This window comes from Vicia villosa, linkage group LG7, assembly GCF_029867415.1.
Source record: "Vicia villosa cultivar HV-30 ecotype Madison, WI linkage group LG7, Vvil1.0, whole genome shotgun sequence".
Taxonomy (NCBI): Eukaryota; Viridiplantae; Streptophyta; class Magnoliopsida; order Fabales; family Fabaceae; genus Vicia; species Vicia villosa.
The window spans coordinates 122,779,481-122,793,378 of NC_081186.1; the positions used below are offsets into that span (position 1 = coordinate 122,779,481).

Consider the following 13,898-nt stretch of genomic DNA (forward strand, 5'->3'; position numbering starts at 1 on the left):
TTCTGACTTCTGCTTCCATTGGACAGCTTCAGAACTTGAATTTCTTTGATCTTCAGAACATTCACAGCTTCTGACTTCTGCTTCCATTCAGGACAGCTTCAGAACTTGAATTTCTTTGATCTTCAGAACATTCACAGCTTCTGACTTCTGCTTCCATTCAGGACAGCTTCAGAACTTGAATTTCTGGATCTTTTAGAACATTCACATCTTCTGATTTCTGCTTCCCTCGGATAGCTTCAGAACTTTGAATGTCTACTAACATCACTTCATGCTAGATTTGTATCAGAACATTGTTGAATGTACCAGAGCATCATTTGAGCATCTCTACATCCTGAAATGTTACAGAACAAAAACTAAACGACAAAAGTCAGCATGAACGAGTTAGAACATAAAATGTATATTCAAATACATGATATGTATCAGAGCCAAATGTATCAGAGCATTTTAGGCTAAAAACATGTATCAAAGCAAATAATGTATCAGAGCCATAACATTATGTGTATCAGGGCAAATAGAATTTTGTCAGAACATGAATGTTCAAATTCTATTATCAGTGCTTCTGATTCATTCTTCTTTCTTGCTTCTGATCTCTGAAGCTTGACAGCACTCAGCTTGCTTCAGTTTCAATGGTTTTGCTTCTAGTGTTTGCTTTGAAGATTCACTTCACTTCTTTGTACCTGCAAAACACTTAAACCATATAGAACTTGCAGTTCTTGTTAGTGAATGTGTGAGAGCCTTTACCCAGCAACTGATAGATTTAATCAAATCATTTATCATTTATCTTTCTCCCCCTTTTTGTCATAACATCAAAAAGTATATATAAAAAGATTCAGATGCATGAAACAGAACACATGGAGGAAGAAAATGATTTCATTAAGGTTCAACCAATGGGTACAGAAGTACGAGATGAAAAAAAAAAAAAAAAATCAGATGCACAGAAACAAAACAGATGCAAAGAAAAGAAAGAAACAACATAGACTCAATCTAAGATGGCCCTAGTCTTGACAAGATCTTGGCCAGCATCTGTTTGACATCATTGTTGTGTTCTTCTTGCCTCTCAATGAAAGCATCATACTTCTCATTGAGTGAACTTTGCTCATCCTGTCTCCTCTGAATCGCTTCTAGAGTCCTTGCAAGACGAGAAGGTTCATCAAGAGAAGTTTCACCGCTTTCAACCACAGGAATGACATGTTGATCTGCAGCTTCCATAGAAGTATCATTTGCTGGGATATCCTCAACAGGGTCTGATTTAGTAACATGATCTTCAGCATCTGCTTCTTGCATAGAAGCATCTCCATACTCTGCAGCAGGAATTTCAGAGTCTCCATTCTCTAGAGCCTGAAGAATGGCAGCTAAATTCCTTGGAGCAGAGGGACCTTCCACTTCTGGTGGGTCAACAACTTCTGGAATGACCAAGCTAGGGTCTTTCTTAGAAGGGTTTTCCCTCAGAAAGTCAAATAAGGTCTTGAAGTCTCCAAGCAGAACAGGATACTCAGGAATCCAGATAACCATGTCCCTGCATGGGTTTGCTTCCATTGCAGCAGCCAGTCTCAATACTTCCAATTCATCCACAAAGGGCTTCTCTTCCAAAGGATATCTTCCTTTGAGGCGAGCAAACCAGAAGTCTTCATAATTCCTCAGAATTCCACGAGGCCTTGGAGCAGCAGCTACACAGGCTTCTTGAAGTTCTAAAAACAGAGCATCTGATTTTCTGCGAAAGATCCTCCAGAAGTTCCGCATAGCAACATCATTCAATCCAGAACTTTCAGCAATTCTGAGAGTATTAAAGGTACTTCTGAGATTCTTCTTTATGTTTTCAAAAACTACACCAATAGGATATACAGGGCTGGATTTTATTTGGGTTTTTGAAAAGGCAGGGTTGGAGGTGAAGTATGGAAGAGGTTCTCTATTCAACCTATAAGAAGATTCTGCTTCAGTATCAGAATCTAACACTACCACTTCAGCTTCAGGACGAGGCTTGGGAGTGTAGTTGCAATCACGGAGCAGTTGCTCATGTGATGCAGAGGTTGGAAAAGGAGAATCACACGGATTGTTTTGAGAGGTGGAGGGAGTATGTTCAAGAGTGGTATTGGGTGAAGGTTGAGAAGGAAAGAGAGTTTGAAGGGGTTGTATATTCAGAACAAGATTAGTGGAGGGTGAGGGAGACGGAATGGATTGAGGAGATGGTGGAGATTTTGTGAAGGGAAAAGGTGAGGGAGGAGAAGAATTGGATTTGTTTGCATGTGAAGAAGGAATGGGTATAGGGGAAGATGGTGGTGTAAGAATACGGACAACAACGGGTGATTCTGATGAGGCTTTTTCTGGTTCAGGGGTAGGTACAACTTCTATTGGTGTAACTTCTGATCGAACAACAGGAACAGAAATAGGTTCAGAGATGCATATTCCTTTGGAACCTTTCAGAAGCGCTTTGGTCACATCCTCCGTTTTCTTCAGCTTTTTACTCTTCGGCTCTTCAATAATCTTTGCTTTGCCTCTAGAGATTTCTTTTCTTCTGGCATAAGCCTGAACTTCTTGTTGTTTTTCAGCTTCTTGAGGGATATTGTCTTCATCAGAGCTTTGAATAATCATTTTCCTCTTCTTGGTTATCTTCTTTTCAACAACTTCAACTATCTCATCATTTTTGTTTGACTTCTTCTTCTTTTTCTTTTTCTCAAAGTCATCAGATACGGCCTTAACAACATTAGCAATCACCTTTTTGGAAACCTCTTGTTTCTTAGAGACAGCAGAAGGATAATCATGCTTTCTTTTAGTTCTTTCTTCCCTCTTGCGATTTACTTTGAAAGGGGCACCTTTGTCTTGATCTTTAAAGCTCTTATTTTCTTCAAGAGATTTCAGATAAACAGTTTTGACTTCAGGTACCTCACTATTGAAGAAGGTTTCAAAGTCAGCCAGAACTGGTTCTCTTATGGTTCTTGTTCCAGCTAGAGGATCAGGAACTTTGAGAAAAGTGTCAATGATTTTCATCTTCTTTAACGAGAAAGCATTCAGACAAGATCCAGTGGTGACAGCAAGATCTTTGATGATACCTTCAGACTCCAGACTTTCCACAATCTTGGAATGTATCAGAAGGTTTGTAATAATCCTACCAAAAGGAATGGTTGTTCCAGCATTTTCCTTTCTGAAGGCATTTCTGGAATCCTTTACTGCTTTCCACATATGATTGAAGATAATGTAAATCGCATCAACCTTCTTCTGAGTGGCAATGCAATAAAGAATATACCTTTGATCATTACTGATGAAGTCCGGGGCATGAGTTGATTTCCTGTGGTAGAAACACCCGAGAAGGATCTTTGTCCAGATTCTGTAGATATCCTTCAAATTCTTAACATGTGTAGTTTTCTTGACATTTGAATAGAGAGTGGATAGAATATCTTCCACATCTTCTCTTTGATCAAATTCAAACGCCCCTTCAGGATTTTTCAGATCAAACATCACTCTTAGGATGTTTTCAGTAACAACGACAGACTTTCCATGGACGAAGGAAAGAATAGCTTTTGGTGCAACCACAGCATGTACCCAGAACTCTTTGACAAGATCCGGATAAACAGGTCCAACGAACTCAGCAAACAACGAGGTCCATCCTTGAAAGATGATGTCTTCCTTAAGATGAAATTGATTTTCTTCAAGGTTATCAAAGTCGACCATGAGTTCACACAAAACTTCCAATTTATCTTTGGGGATGGAGCATGCAACAACAGGGGTGAGTTCCTGGTGTGTTTCATCGTGCATATGAAGAAGAGTAGATGAACCAGCAAAATGAGATGAAGAAGCAGCCATTGATGCAGAATGAACGAAAACGAGCAGGAGAAGCGAACTAGGTTTTCGATTAGGGTTTTTAGAAAAACGGCTAAAAACTTTTCAAACGAGAGAATGCAAGAGGAGAAAGAGACAAAGGAGCGAAAAAGATGTATGATATGATTTGAAAAACATATATAGGGACGGAAAAAAAATTGAACAGTTTCAGAATCAAAGGAAATCAATTTTATTAAATGATGAGTGACGTGAGGAGAGAGAACGTGGTAAATGAAATAATTAAAAACAGTTACCTAGGTCGGCGTCTTTTCAACTGCACGCTTTGTACAAACCGTACAGACACGTGTTCATTATTAGATAATAGATGACAGCTGTAAATATCAGAGAGATTTTACGCCTTCAAATTCTGATCACTGCTTCTGAGTTGATCGGGTTTCACTTCTGGAAATACTCCTTCTGAAGTGTGCAGATATAAGACTGAATGATCTTCTGATTCATTACTTCTGATATACACAGCTTCTGGAGGATTACTTCTTTGTTCTGCAGCTTCTGATAGGACACAACTGTATCTGCAGAGATTCTTAAGCTCTTTGTTTCATCAGAAACAAGTTTATCATCAAAACAGATGTTTACTGATTTGTCCACAATTAATTGTTTCAATGTTTTGTATATTCTGTAGTATTCAAGAATGAAACATCAATGCTTCAGAGACAGACAAAACAAATGGTTCCAAGACTAATAAACTTTCTTTTCTGAATTCCTACAAACAAAGTTTCTTCAACAAATTCAAGAACCAGAACTTGAAAGACAATCTTTCTTCCTTTCGAGTGTTGAGACCAGCTTGAATCCAGGTGTCAAGTCATGTTGAATGTTGTCTTCTTTGTTATCAAGAGAATCTGCAAAAGAAATAATCTTTTTCTTTGGTACCCACATCTTCTTGGGTCCTTTCTTGTTAGATTTTCTCAAGTTCTGATTGAACTTGGGTTTAACATTGTAAGCAATAGGAGGAACAGCATGATAATTCTTAATGTGAGTTTCATGATATTTCCTAGGTTGTGTCACATGCTTCTTAGTGTGTGTACTGTGAAAACTTTGTGCATGTGAAGTGTGCCTAATATCATGTGAGTGGCCATACTTGAACTGATCATACAATGGCTTGTATGTAATTTTCATTTCATCAACAGGTTCAAGTTTGTATGGGGTTTCACCCTCATAACCAATGCCAACTCTTTTGTTTCCAGACACAGCATATATCATAGAAGCTAGCTGACTTCTGCCAATACTTCTAGATAGGAACTTCCTGAAACTTAAATCATATTCTTTCAGAATATGGTTCAGACTGGGAGTGGATTTTTCTGAATCCGAAGGAGATCCAACATTATTGGATAATTTTAAAAGTTTTTCCTTTAATTCAGAATTCTCCAACTCAAGCTTCTTTGTTTCAAATTCAAATTGCTTTTTCAGCTTTTTGTATTTGAGACTGATCTGAGACTTGAGTTCCAGAAGTTCAGTTAGACCGGAAACTAACTCATCTCTAGTAAGTTCAGAAAATACCTCTTCAGAATCTGATTCTGATGTAGATTCTGATCCGTCATCTTCTGTCGCCATCAGCGCACAGTTGGCCTGCTCATCTTCTGAATCATCTTCTGACTCATCCCAGGTTGCCATAAGACCTTTCTTCTTATGAAACTTTTTCTTGGGACTTTCCTTCTGAAGATTTGGACATTCATTCTTGTAGTGTCCAGGCTCATTGCATTCATAGCACATGACCTTCTTCTTGTCAAATCTTCTTTCATCAGAAGATTCTCCACGTTCAAATTTCCTTGAACTTCTGAAGCCTCTGAACTTCCTTTGCTTGGTCTTCCAGAGTTGATTTAGCCTTCTGGAAATCATGGACAGTTCATCTTTTTCTTCAGATTCTGATTCTTCAGGATCTTCTTCTCTAGCCTGAAAAGCGTTAGTACATTTCTTGATATTAGATTTTAATGCAATAGACTTACCTTTCTTTTGAGGCTCATTTGCGTCCAGCTCAATCTCATGGCTTCTCAAGGCACTGATAAGCTCTTCCAGAGAAACTTCATTCAGATTCTTCGCAATCTTGAATGCAGTCACCATCGGACCCCATCTTCTGGGTAAGCTTCTGATGATCTTCTTTACATGATCAGCCTTGGTGTATCCTTTGTCAAGAACTCTCAATCCAGCAGTCAGAGTTTGAAATCTCGAAAACATCTTTTCAATGTCTTCATCATCCTCCATCTTGAAGGCTTCATACTTCTGGATTAAGGCAAGAGCTTTTGTCTCCTTGACTTGAGCATTTCCTTCATGAGTCATTTTCAAGGACTCATATATGTCATAGGCCGTTTCCCTGTTAGATATCTTCTCATACTCAGCATGAGAGATAGCATTCAGCAAAACAGTTCTACATTTATGATGATTCCTGAAAAGCTTCTTTTGGTCATCATTCATTTCTTGCCTTGACAGCTTCACGCCTCTGGCATTTACTGGATGTTTGTAACCATCCATCAGAAGATCCCATAGATCACCATCTAGACCCAGAAAGTAACTCTCCAGTTTATCTTTCCAGTATTCAAAGTTTTCACCATCAAATACCGGCGGTCTAGTATAACCATTGTTACCGTTGTATTGCTCAGCAGAGCCAGATGTGGATGCAGGTGTAGGTATAGTCCTTTCACTTTCATCAACCATCTTTTAAATGAAGCGTTTTTCTCTTCCTGAATCTTTTCTAAACACGGTTAAGTGCTTGCACCTTAGAACCGGCGCTCTGATGCCAATTGAAGGATAGAAAAACACTTAGAAAGGGGGGGATTGAATAAGTGTGACTTAAAATCTTGAGCGATAAAAATAAAATGCACAATTATTTTTATCCTGGTTCGCTGTTAACGAAGCTACTCCAGTCCACCCCCGCAGAGATGATTTACCTCAACTGAGGATTTAATCCACTAATCGCACGGATTACAATGGTTTTCCACTTAGCCGCAACTAAGTCTTCCAGAGTCTTCTGATCACAACCTGATCACTCCAGGAACAACTGCTTAGTTCACTCCTAAGACTTTTCTAGAGTCTACTGATCAACACGATCACTCTAGGCTTAGTTCACTCCTAAGACTTTCTGCTCAGCCAACTGCCAAGACTTCCTGCTCAGCCAACTGCCAAGACTTCCTGCTCAGCCAACTGCCAAGACTTCCTGCTCAGCTAACTGCTAAGACTTCCTAGAGTATACTGATCAACTGATCACTCTAGTTCCTTACAACTTAATGTAATCTATTCAAGAGTTTACAAATGCTTCTTAAAAGCGATAATCACAACTGTGATATTTCTCTTACAATTTAAGCTTAATCTCACTAAGATATTACAACAGCAATGTAGTGAGCTTTGATGAAGATGAAGATTCTGAGTTTTGATTTGAACAGAGTTTCAGCAAGTTAATTTGAATTGTATTGGTGCGAAAATCGTTAACCTTGCTTCTCATCAGAACTTCATATTTATAGGCGTTGAGAAGATGACCGTTGAATGCATTTAATGCTTTGCGTGTTCCGTACAGCTTTGCATTTAATGTTATACGCTTTTGTCAACTACCTCGAGCCTTGTTCACGCTGTGTCTACTGACGTAGCCTTTAGTAGCTTTAACGTTCCTTTTGTCAGTCAGCGTAGTCTGCCACGTGTACTTCCTTCTGATATGATGTTTGTGAATACGACGTTTGAATATCATCAGAGTCAAACAGCTTGGTGCACAGCATCTTCTGATCTTCTGACCTTGAAGTGCTTCTGAGCGTGATACCATCTTCTGATCTTCAGTGCTTCTGATCTCATGTTCTTCTGATGCTTCCATAGACCCATGTTCTGATTCTGCTTCGACCATCTTCTGATGTCTTGCCAGACCATGTTCTGATGTTGCATGCTGAACCATTTGAGACACATCTTCTGAGCGCTGAATTATGCGTACTCTTTATATATATTTCCTGAAAGGGAAATTGCATTGGATTAGAGTACCATATTATCTTAAGCAAAATTCATATTATTGTTATCATCAAAACTAAGATAATTGATAAGAACAAATCTTGTTCTAACACATGGAACCAGAAGTTTTTTGAATTCATATCAAAAACGGTGGGCGTGTTTGTTTGTATGGACAAGGAAACAAAGGAGCTTACGAGATTGGATGTGGCTAGGTTCTTAATTAGAACCAAATATTCAATGGTGTTAAATGAGAGCATAAACGTGGGGGTGAACAAACATGTTTATAGCATCAAGATAGCAGAAGATATGCATGGTCCAAAGCGTATAGTGATACCAAAAGGTTGGGACGAAGATGAACATTCTGGTAGTTCGTCGGAGCCGAAGGAAGGTGAATGGGAGGAAAGAAGTGATGACGATGAGGAAGATGATCTCGGGGTTGATAATAATGTGTCAGATGATTTGACATTATCCTCTCAGAGTGATATGGGATCAGACAACCAGAAGAAAGGTGGCGATGGAACAGTACAGAGAAATAGAAAGGAGTCTAGTTTGTCCTCAAAGGAAATTAATTTGGAACCAGGAGATATTCAGAATATTCAAAAGGAAGCTACACAAAAGTCTAACATAGGAGCACAATTCGTACAGGTGAAAAGTCAATAGTTATTGCTGATGGTGAGGGAGTAATAAATGAGGGACAAATTGGTGAAGCTTTTGAGGGTGACCAAATTTTGTTAGGTCTTAGAGGTAAGGCGGTGTCAGGGTGCAGAAATGTCAAGAATGTTATACAGGGTTGTGGGTCTAAGGATTTGGGCCAAACTGTTGTTTCTTGTTGTGGGCCTAACCAGGAGCATCAAGAATCTGACCCAATTTCGGGGTCTCCATGTGGGCTGGACCTAGTAAGGAGGCCCAAAAAGACAAAAGTTGTGGCAGAAATTTATGAGAATATCCAAATCCCATTTGCCCAATCTTATTTCTCTGCTCTTTTACACTCCCAAGGGAACCCTAACTTCCATTTGACCATGAACCTTTCACCTGTATGTGATGTAAATGAAAGGAATAATTCTACCAGCACGATGGACACGGTTTTATGCGGCAATTCTATGGCGGATTCAGGAGTTAACCAAGGGAATCATCGTATTTGGAAGTCTATTGATGGAATGCCGGCTAAAATCTGGAAATCGATAAAAGACTTAGGAATTGAAGGGGAAGAAGATGACGAAGTGTTCGAATAGATTGTCAGGAGCATTGAAACAAGGGAAAGGTCTTGTTTTGAAGTAGGGAAGGTCAACACAGATGGTATCCCATGAATCTAGGAACTTTCAATATCAGAGGGGGCGGAAACACGGCAAAACGTAGAAGAATTAGTCAAATAATATCGAAGGCGAGGGCGGAAGTGTGTTTTTTCCAGGAGACAAAAATACAATCCATGGAAGACAAAATAGTAAAAATCTTGTGGGGGAGTGGAGGATTGTGAATGGTTAGCGGTAGGTTCTGAAGGACAATCGGGGGGAATCCTTACAATCTGGAAAAAAGGTACCATAGAGCCATCTTTCAGCTTCAAAGAGAAAGGATTTCTAGACGTAAACGCTAATTGGAAAGGTACGAATTGCTTCTTTGTAAATGTTTATTCATCGTGCTGTATTTTTGAAAAGAGAGAGATGTGGAGAAAACTACTGGATTGGAAGCAAAAATTGCCTACAAGAGAATGGATAATAGGGGGTGATTTTAACGCAATCAAATCAAGAGAGGAAAGGAAGGGGAAGACTGTATCCAGTGGGGGGGAAATGGAGGAGTTTGCGAAGTTCATAGAACTCATGGAAGGGGTGGACCTACCTGTGATAGGAAAAAAGTTTACGTGGATTAACTCTAACGAGAAAGCGAGAAGCAGAATTGACAGAATATTACTTTCAGAAGGAATTATCAATCGGTGGAAGGTTGTGGCTCAAGTCACAGGGAACAGGGATATCTCAGATCACATGCCGGTTTGTGTGAAATCCAGCAATCTTTATTGGGGCCCTAAGCCATTTAAAGTTTTCAACAGTTGGGATGAATATGAAGACTTTTTCAGGTTTGTAAAGCAACAATCGGACTCGGTTACAATCAAGGGTAGTAGTGCTTTCATGTTGAAGGAAAAATTTAAGAGGTTGAAGGATAGTCTGAGAGGGTGGAATCATAGTGTTTTTGGCCGTCTAAACTTAGAAATTGAAGAAGAAGTGGAGTTACTGAATGAACTTGAAATGGTAGACACATCTAATTCAAGCCAGCTAAGTCAAGAAGTTAATGACAAAAGGAAAAACTTACAAGAAAACTTTTGGAGGAAAATTCTTCGCAAAGAGAGCATGTTAAAATAAAAGGCAAGGCTGAAGTGAATCAAGGATGGGGATAACAACACCAAGTACTTTCATTCTGTTTTAAAAGCTAGAACAAGGAAGAATACCATAGTCTCTATACAATCGGATCAAGGGATGCTTGAAGGTGTCGAGGAGGTGAAGGAGGAAGTCAAGAAACATTTTGAGCAAAGATTTAAAAAGCTGTCACGACCCAGACCTCGGCTGCAGGGGATAGAATTCAATAGATTATCCGAAGATGAGAGGGTAGCTTTGGAGGAGAAGTTTTCAATAGAAGAAATACAAGAGGTGGTGTTTAGTAGTGAGGGCGACAGAAGTCCTGGGCCTGATGGGTTCAATATACAATTTATGAAGAAATGTTGGGACATAGTGGGAAATGAGATAATTCAATGCATTCAGGATTTTCATGAAAAGGCAACCCTTCCTAGAGCTATGTATGCCTCTTTTATCGCTCTCATCCCAAAAGTGGAGCATCCTCAAGGCCTTGAAGAGTTTAGACCAATCTGTCTAATTGGTTGTATATACAAAATCATTTCAAAAGTTCTGGTGGGTAGGTGATAGGAAAACTGATTTCAAAGTCACAAACAGCTTTCGTCCCGGGAAGACAGATTCTAGACAGAGTGCTTGTAACGAATGAGATAGTAGACTATGCACGTAGAAGAAAGAAGAGCTGCTTATTGTTCAAAGTCGACTTTGCTCAGGCTTATGACTGTGTTGACTGGGAGTTTTTAAAGGAAATGCTTATTAAAATGGGCTTTGGCCAGAGATGGATGAAGTGGATGTTAGCGGGCATTTTTAACAGTAATATGTCAATCCTGGTGAATGGCAGCCCAACAGAGGAATTCAAAGCTGGGAGAGGACTACGGCAAGGTGATCCATTATCCCCATTTTTGTATACGATTGTGGCTGAAGGAATGGCAGGGATGATGCGCAAGTTAGTGGAAAGAAGAGAATTTCATGGTTTTAGAATTAATGAAGAAGTATCATACGAAGTACTACAATTTGTTGATGATACGATTCTGGTGGGAGATGGTTCGTGGAGCAATTTGTGGGCTATCAAAGTATTACTTCAATGCTTTGAGATGGTATCGGGTCTTAGAGTGAACATGTGGAAGAGTAAGTTGTACGACATTTGTGTGGATGATTTTTTCCTTCAGGCAGCAAGTCAATTTCTTTGCTGCAGATTGGATAATGTCCCTTTTAAGTTCCTTGGAGTCACAGTAGGCGGAAATCCGAGAAAAGTCAGTTTTTGGAAGCCCATCTTGGAGAGAACGAAAACAAAACTGTCACCTTGGATTGGAAGACTTCTCTCCATAGGTGGTAGAGTTGCTCTGATTAATTCTGTCCTTATGAATTTACTAGTATATTATCTATCGTTTTTCAAACTTCCCAAGAAGGTAAAGAAAGAATTTATCAAAATTCAGAAGAACTTCTTGTGGCGTAATGCGGAGGAAAGAAAAGGCGTGGACTGGATCAGCTGGAGTACGATATGTTTGAAGAAAGAGGATGGTGGGTTAGGAATCAAAAACTTGGATCTGTTTAATAAGTCCCTTCTAACAAAATGGCTATGGCGTTTTCTGAACGACGAGGATCCAATTTGGAAAGGCATATTGGAGGAGAGATATGGGCTACTTTATGCAAGGCTTTTGTTCAAAATAAAAACTGGGAATAGGTCACTCAAATCTACATGGTGGAGAGATCTAATGTCATTGGCAGATAATGAGGAAGAAGCAGGATTTATAGGGTCTTTATCATGTAAGCTTGGTGTTGGCAGCAAAATTCCTTTTTGGACTGTGAGGTGGATCAGTCACAAACCTCTATGCTGCATTTTCCCTTCTTTGTTTCAGGTTGTGGAAAATGAAAATAAAAGGTGCAATGTTAGCAACATGGGAAGGTGGGAGGAAAATGTTTAGAAATGGGGACTGCATGAGAACATTACTTTCCAGGATCAAAGGGCAGGTGAGGAGTTAGAAGAGTTGGGTTGCATTTTATCAGAAGTGGCACCTATAAGAACTAGAGCGGATAGGTTTGTGTGGATAGGTGGAGGCGCGAGTGGATTTATGGTGAGCGATGTATTACCCCAAAATTTGCCCATCCCATTTCACTATCAAACTCATACAAGGATTCAAGGCTCAAGGGTTAACTCAAGGCATACTCTCCTAATCAAAGGGCCTTCAAATTAGGGTTTTGGATTTGCTAAGGAGGAAAGATGTAGCAAGGGTTCCTATGGATTTCCTATGGTTTATTAGGTTTCAAATTATCCCCCATGCCAAGTTTCAAGCCTCAGCTTACAAGATTGCTCAGTCAAATGCTTAAATGGTCAACAGTCGACTAGTTTGGCCTAAAAGTCAACTAGGGTCAAATCACAGTCAAAACTCCTGACTTTTGGTCAAAAAACTTATTTTGAAGTAACATCCATCATTTGATCAAGGGTTGATCATGATTCTTCAAGGAGAGCTCAGAAATCATCAAAAGTCCAAGTTGCTAATTTAGGGTTTATAGGAGAAAGTCAACCCAACTTTGACTGATCATATCTCTCTCATACTTTCTTAGAAATTCCCCAACCAAAGCTCTATCTCAAGGAAATCTGACTCTCTACAACTTTTATGTTGGGCCCGAGATCAAGAAATGCTTCCGCATAAGAGATATAAGGCAAAATATTACAGGTCCTTCTAGAAGATCGCAAAAAGCTGTTTTTTGTCAGGAGCAATATCATCAAGATAAAATCTCCAAATGAAAGATATGTTCCAAAGTGGCTTGTAGGATACATCTTGGGCTTTCCAAAAAGTTTTAGAACATATCCATATGATAAAAATTGAAGGAGTTATGATGTGCACAAGTTGGACGATTTTGAGAAAATGCACAAAAGGCAAAGTAGAGAATTTTAAGTTTTTTGCTTAATGGGCCTAAGTTATTTTGTTCTAAACTTATTCATAAGCCCATCCATGATCTCTACACTCAAGAGCACGCCTCCTTGCCAATTATTTAATTTATTTTGGAATTATTTCTATTTTTATTCAAGTTAAATTAAATAAAATGCAAAAGTAAGTTGCAATTGCATATGGGCTTTGCTTTCACTTGTCTTGAGGTCCAAGATAGCCCATAATACATACCAAGTTCGTGCACAAGCTTCAAGGGCAAGAAAGGAGCAATTTTGGAAAGATTTGATACAAATACCATATCAAATTTTTTACAATTTATGGAGTGATTTTCTTTCAAGGGGGAGGGGGGATCAGGCCTTCAAAACACACTTTTCACGTTGCAAAGAAAGACCAAAAACTAGGGCATATCAAAAGGACTTTTGCAGCAAGCTTCAGTCGATTAGGATGATCCTATCAGCCTCCTGAAGTATTCAAGGGTCCGACCATGTCTTTCGTTTAGGCTAAGCATGCCCAGAACGTGGCCGTTTAAGCTTCACCGGAGGTAAGACACTTGAACTTTGAATCCATAGATTTATGCCTTGCTAATTGATTGTATGTGCAGGATTATGTTCAGGACATCTATTATAATAGGTTGGACGTTTTACATGAGGTCTTAGGTGGGTCGTTGCATAAGTACCATTGTTAGGGCAAAAGCTCGGAGAAGCTTCAAACTGAGGGATACAGACGTTTTCAGAACGAGATGATTGCACCATTGAAATCGGAATGGCCAAATTAGTGGGTCTGTGTTGTTTTCTTTTTGCTTTTGACTGTTTTCGCAGGTGCAACGTTTGGTTGATCGTCGGAGAAGAAGGGGAGAGCCACCGCTGGTGGTGGTTTGAATTTTGCAGTGCCCGGTCAAAGCTTCGTGGCAATTCAG

General features: G+C 39.4%; 1 protein-coding gene across 1 annotated transcript; it reads left to right on the forward strand.

Moving 5' to 3' along the window:
* The first annotated feature begins 9,410 nt into the window (after window positions 1–9,410).
* LOC131620122 (uncharacterized) lies at window positions 9,411–10,103 on the forward strand. The gene has a single exon (XM_058891141.1). It carries the CDS (start codon window positions 9,411–9,413, stop codon window positions 10,101–10,103), a length of 693 nt encoding a protein of 230 aa, XP_058747124.1.
* Window positions 10,104–13,898: the final 3,795 nt, after the last annotated feature.